Below are 5,000 nucleotides of genomic sequence, written 5' to 3' on the forward strand. Positions count from 1 at the left end.
TGACATTTTCGGCCTTTAATTTGTTGATTGAAATTTGCGTTCGTGGGCTGAAATTGACATCCCACGAGCAGCTTCCATAAAGATGACAGGAAGTCGTGTTCTTTCTGGCGCTAGGCGAGTCGTTGGTTATCTATCACTTCATATCCAGCGCGCCCTCATAGAATAATTGTTAAATGTACACCTCTTTCCATATCCTCAGTAAGCATATGCACAAGCCAACGTCTTTTTGACCAAAAAAGGAAACGGAAGACGCGAAATCGTCTGTAATTCCTTGAGTCGACCCATTCCTGAGTAACTTATTTTTAAAAACATGTTTTTCCTGCGTTTTTACCGCTGAGGTAGCTCTGTTGTGATGGCTTTTATAACCCTCCCTCCATGTAAGTAGGCCCTAAGATACTAGTGCTTTTAGAGCAAAAATCGCGGGAAGACAGCAAGTTTTTGGGTCATAGGGGTCTTTGTTTTCAAGACACCCAACTCGAGCACTGCACTCCAAACAAAAGAACATGGCGACGACCACGAGGTCGACGTGTGCCAAAAAAACACGTGATTACTGGGCACTCAAGGCGTGCAAAACAAAATTGTCTGTATCAGCGGCGATAATACCTTCATTAGACTTTTGGGAAATTACCTGTGCAGTTTGTTCCGTCACCTTCATATCCATTCTGGCAAGTGCAATTGTAAGATCCTATAGTATTCTTACATGTGGCATAGACGTGACACTCGTTTTCAGATGAACACTCGTCAATGTCTGGAACCAAATAAAGACAACAAAGCGAACTCGAGGACTGCTCTTTCAAACTCTTATTCCAAAAAAAAAACAACATGCCGGCGACCAGGAAGTCGACGTGCCAAAACACCACGTAGCTAATGGGCACACAGGGCGTGCAAAAAAAACACTGTCATTATCAGTCGCGATAATAACTTTTGGACTTTATTTGAGCAAGTTCTTCCGTCCCCTCCATATCCTTTTTCGCAAGTGCAATCGTACGATCATATGGTATTCGTACATCTGGCATTCACGTGACACTCGTTTTCAGACGAACACTCGTCAATGTCTGGAACAAGTTAAATATCGGAAGAATCAATAGTTGGTGATTCGAATCGGTCTTTCAGTGAGAATGCGTTTTTCATGGTTTCTGTCTCGATGTTGCAACAAAATCTATCTACAACCGATCTCGCATGTTTTACTTTAATTGCCTTGAAAAATCCTATTACGATCCTATTTCTGAAAGAAGCCCTTAGTTGTCTGCAAGTTGCTGTAGATTACTTCACCCAACAGATAAATTCCCTTCGTTTTGGAACAGGTCATCCCAAATGTGTATGTATTGGACAAACTATGTAAACGATTGAAATAGGATTAGAGGCTATCAGACTATTCAACTTTAAAATGGCACGTTCGATTATTTTGCATCAATTAAATTATTCGCGGAGTTACTTGGCTAAAACCAACTAGCAGAATACTTCGTAAGGCTCAAATTGTTAGACGGGATCTTACCTTTTTCGCAGTCTCGTCCGGTGAATCCCGCTTTGCAGACACACTTGTAGCTGTTCTCTTCGTACAGTGGCAGACACGTCCCATTGTTCTTACAAGGCCAACCGCTACATGGTGACTATAGAGAATTGAAGCAGATTTATTTAATGTAGATTTGGGTGGAATGCAAGGCTTTATCGCGATTTCTATGAGTGTGAGCGAGGTGAGTGTTTGTTTGTTCCCCGTTTACTTTAATCTGCTAAACCCTTACCCCCCCCCCCCCCCCCAAAAAAAAAAAAAGAAAAGTAAATTCGAATTTCAGTACTTGTCTCACGTTTATTGGTCTTTTAATTTTTGTAACGTTCTATCTGTAGTTGACTTCAACAGTCGTAATAAACTTTAACATTGATTTCCTGCGCTGTGTACTTCTGCGCGCAAAGTTCAGTGGATTGACTGGTTCGTTATCAAAGCATAATGTCCTCCATTGCCTTTTGTGTAGCAGAAGTCACATCCTCCTGTAATGTGTATAGTTTCGTGCGTCCGGATGACGCATCTGAGGCAAGATGAATAATACTTCCCTTGGAGTACATAGGAACTGTTTCTTTCTCTCCTGCATTTGCTGGTCCTTCCTGGGTTCACTGTCCAATTGCACAGAAATCAATTGGATGACTGGTTGGTTGGTCTGTCAAGTAAACATTGACAGGCACAGTACCTGGGTTGTCCTTTTCAGTCATGTCTCAGACTGTCTTCTGTGGAACACTTTGCCTATGCTTTATTCGACAGTCTTTCATTTGCTGTACTTGGGGCTTGGTCAGCTGTACTGATGAGGGTGGAAACATCTTAGGCACGTCTGACTGCACACTTGGGTAGTGAGATTTTGCATTCATCGAGTAACAAAATTTTGTCCTGCGCATTTGCTTCAAGTGTTCTCTTAAATCGGAAGTCAAACTGGAGCTGAAGTGGCATATCACACGAACAATAAAATACAGTAACGAGAAGGCACGTGAAAAGCGAAAAAAGATCTCCGAAATTGAAGCGTCCCTGAGGATTAGTCAGAAAAAATGCATGAGACATGTGTAAATTAAAAGATATGGGTCATACTGATTAAAAAAGATCTCTGATTTCTGTCAACGCTAGCAAGATCTTCTCATCTCCTGGAAAGTGGAAACAGTACCTTGAGGACCTTGTGCCTGGGCCTTTGCTCCGAGGAATGCTTTTACTTACCTTACGCAATGACAATCAAAGTCATACAATTCTTGAATTCTTGAAAAATCGTTCATTCACGTGTGGAAGGATTAAAACTTTGATTGAGTGATCTACAGTATCACTGAACATCAATCAGTTTCGCACGTGCGAGGCTACGAACCTTAGCGCATTCTTTCCCATTGTGTGCAACTTTCTCAATTTCAATTTCCAAGGTTCCTCCATTCCTATCATGAGATGCACGATAGAAGATACAGTTGACAAATGCAAGTCCTTACAAAAGATCGGTGTCTAGTGATATTTCAGCGCGGACTATCCCTTTCAAGCTGACGAGATCTGCTTCTACTTCTACCTTGAAACGTTTGTCGTCTTTTTTCAGTTGACACAAAGAGATGGCCATTTTTACCAAAGGTGAAGAACAAAGGATGAGGGTGTCCCTCTCTCGTTACTGGTTACCTTGTCCCATATTCAGTCTACTAGGTGATCACTGACGTCACTGGGATCCGATACCGCGACTATGTTCCTACTTCCCGCCAAATTTTGCCAAGCACCCAATTCCTATCTCATACCCTCACCCCAGTTCCACTTCCGCCGGAAATCCTCGCAAATTGATAAAGAGAAAACCATTTATGACATAGGTGCAGAGACAATGTTGTGAGATAATTGACTTTTATGTCTTTTTATTTCAATTTATTTGTCCTCCCTTTCACAGCATTTTGTTCTCGTGATCCCCAAAACTGTTTCATGTCCGCTTGTTCCCTAAGATATTTGTCTTTGTTCCTCTGTTTACCGCTTGAAATCGGTCATGTTCCCTTGTTCCCCAAAACCCCTGGGAGAGCCTCATGAGTTTGTCAAGCAATGAATTCCTACGTCCTTGTGAACGCAGCGAAACCTTCATCTTCCAAGTCAAGAAGTAATTTGACAAGTGATATTTTAAAGGCGTTCAGGGTAAGTAAGGGTTATCGGAGCGCGCAGCCCTCGGGCGGAACCAGAAGTGAATAAATCTGATATCCCCGAGTGAAAGGCAGATAAAATGCTTATTTTACACATTGGTGAGGTTTTCTAGAAAAATCACTGTTGTTTGAGATGTCGGCAAAACAGATTGATAAAGATTTGTAAAGAAACAAATATATGTAGTTTCTGGGGACATCCATGTGCGTGAAAAATTGCGAAAAAAAAATTGTCATGGTCTGAATTGAATGTGTAGTTTGCCTCGTGTTGTAATTTGCACTGTGGATGTTTTGAGGGGAATAACTGCAGGGGAATAACTCAATATAATCCCCTGGGAGAACCATGAAACCGAGCCATGTGGCAAATAATAAAGGTGATATTGCCGCTCAATAACGGCTTGGCCTTTCAATATTTAATTTATTCCATTCGGTTTTGTACAGTAAACTGAGGTTGTTATATCTCGGCGGACAAACGACGTCAGTGACAACCAGCGATGGTGTTGGTGGTGTTAATGTACGACGTTCTTCATAGCACTTCTCACATGTACGCAATGCATGCCTATTTTTAATGTCTAAGTTTGCGATACCTCATAGTATCGTTTTCATGCATATCGCATGGTTTGTCAATATCATCATGATAAAGTAAATAAATAAATAAATAAATAAATAAAAGAATTAAAAAAAGAGAAGAAACACAAACACACACACTGTACGCCATAAAAGTCCAAGACATTCGACATACCGCGATGCTGAGGTGGTGAAAGGATTCACTGGACATGAATTTGTCCAAGTTGTTGTACTTGTCCGAAGGGAGAATTTCACAAAGTCGTTTACCGTTGATGTCCGGGTAAGCAGCCAGGTTGTATGAAAAACATGTCGGAGTTTCCAAACAGGCAAACGAGCACTGGGGCATCCAGTCAACGTGACTGTACCCAAGAATGGTGATATTCAAGTAGAAAAATTTGTCTTCTTTAAAGTTTACGAAACTGACACCAATGTGTGGTTCACCGCGGCTGATAGCTTTTCCGGCTTTTTTCTCTGAAATAGATGAATTGCAGCTCCTTGACAACATCGGAGTGTTAAGGCCTTGTCTTCGAGCTGTCATTTAAAAGAAATGTTCGTATTTCGTCAGGTTATGCTATGATCATGAAATTGACATCATCTTATAGTTTTGAAACCAACGAGGTATTCTTCTGGTTTCAGAACGTTGTTTTTTCTTTGTTAGGTTCTCAAAGCAAAAGCAGATAGTCTTATTCTAAAGGTTTAAGCTACAAGGGATTTTTAATTATCTGAAATTTTCTAAGCAATCGATTTTGAGATAAATTTTCATCTAAACGGTGTCAGCGTTTTTCAGTTTGTTGACGTGTTTTGATTTT

General features: G+C 40.9%; 1 protein-coding gene across 1 annotated transcript in view; it reads right to left on the reverse strand.

The window, feature by feature from the left end:
• Positions 1–5,000, reverse strand: part of LOC138032157 (EGF-like repeat and discoidin I-like domain-containing protein 3) — an 11,661-nt gene that overhangs the window by 6,175 nt on the left and 486 nt on the right. Inside the window, exons 2-4 of the mRNA XM_068879762.1 lie at positions 4,367–4,722; positions 1,496–1,610; positions 629–748 (exon numbers count right to left, since the gene is read on the reverse strand). Coding sequence (XP_068735863.1) covers positions 629–748; positions 1,496–1,610; positions 4,367–4,722 — 591 coding nt within the window. The remainder of the gene's footprint in view (positions 1–628; positions 749–1,495; positions 1,611–4,366; positions 4,723–5,000) is intronic.

The sequence above is a fragment of the Montipora capricornis genome, chromosome 14 (assembly GCF_036669925.1).
Source record: "Montipora capricornis isolate CH-2021 chromosome 14, ASM3666992v2, whole genome shotgun sequence".
Taxonomy (NCBI): domain Eukaryota; kingdom Metazoa; phylum Cnidaria; class Anthozoa; order Scleractinia; family Acroporidae; genus Montipora; species Montipora capricornis.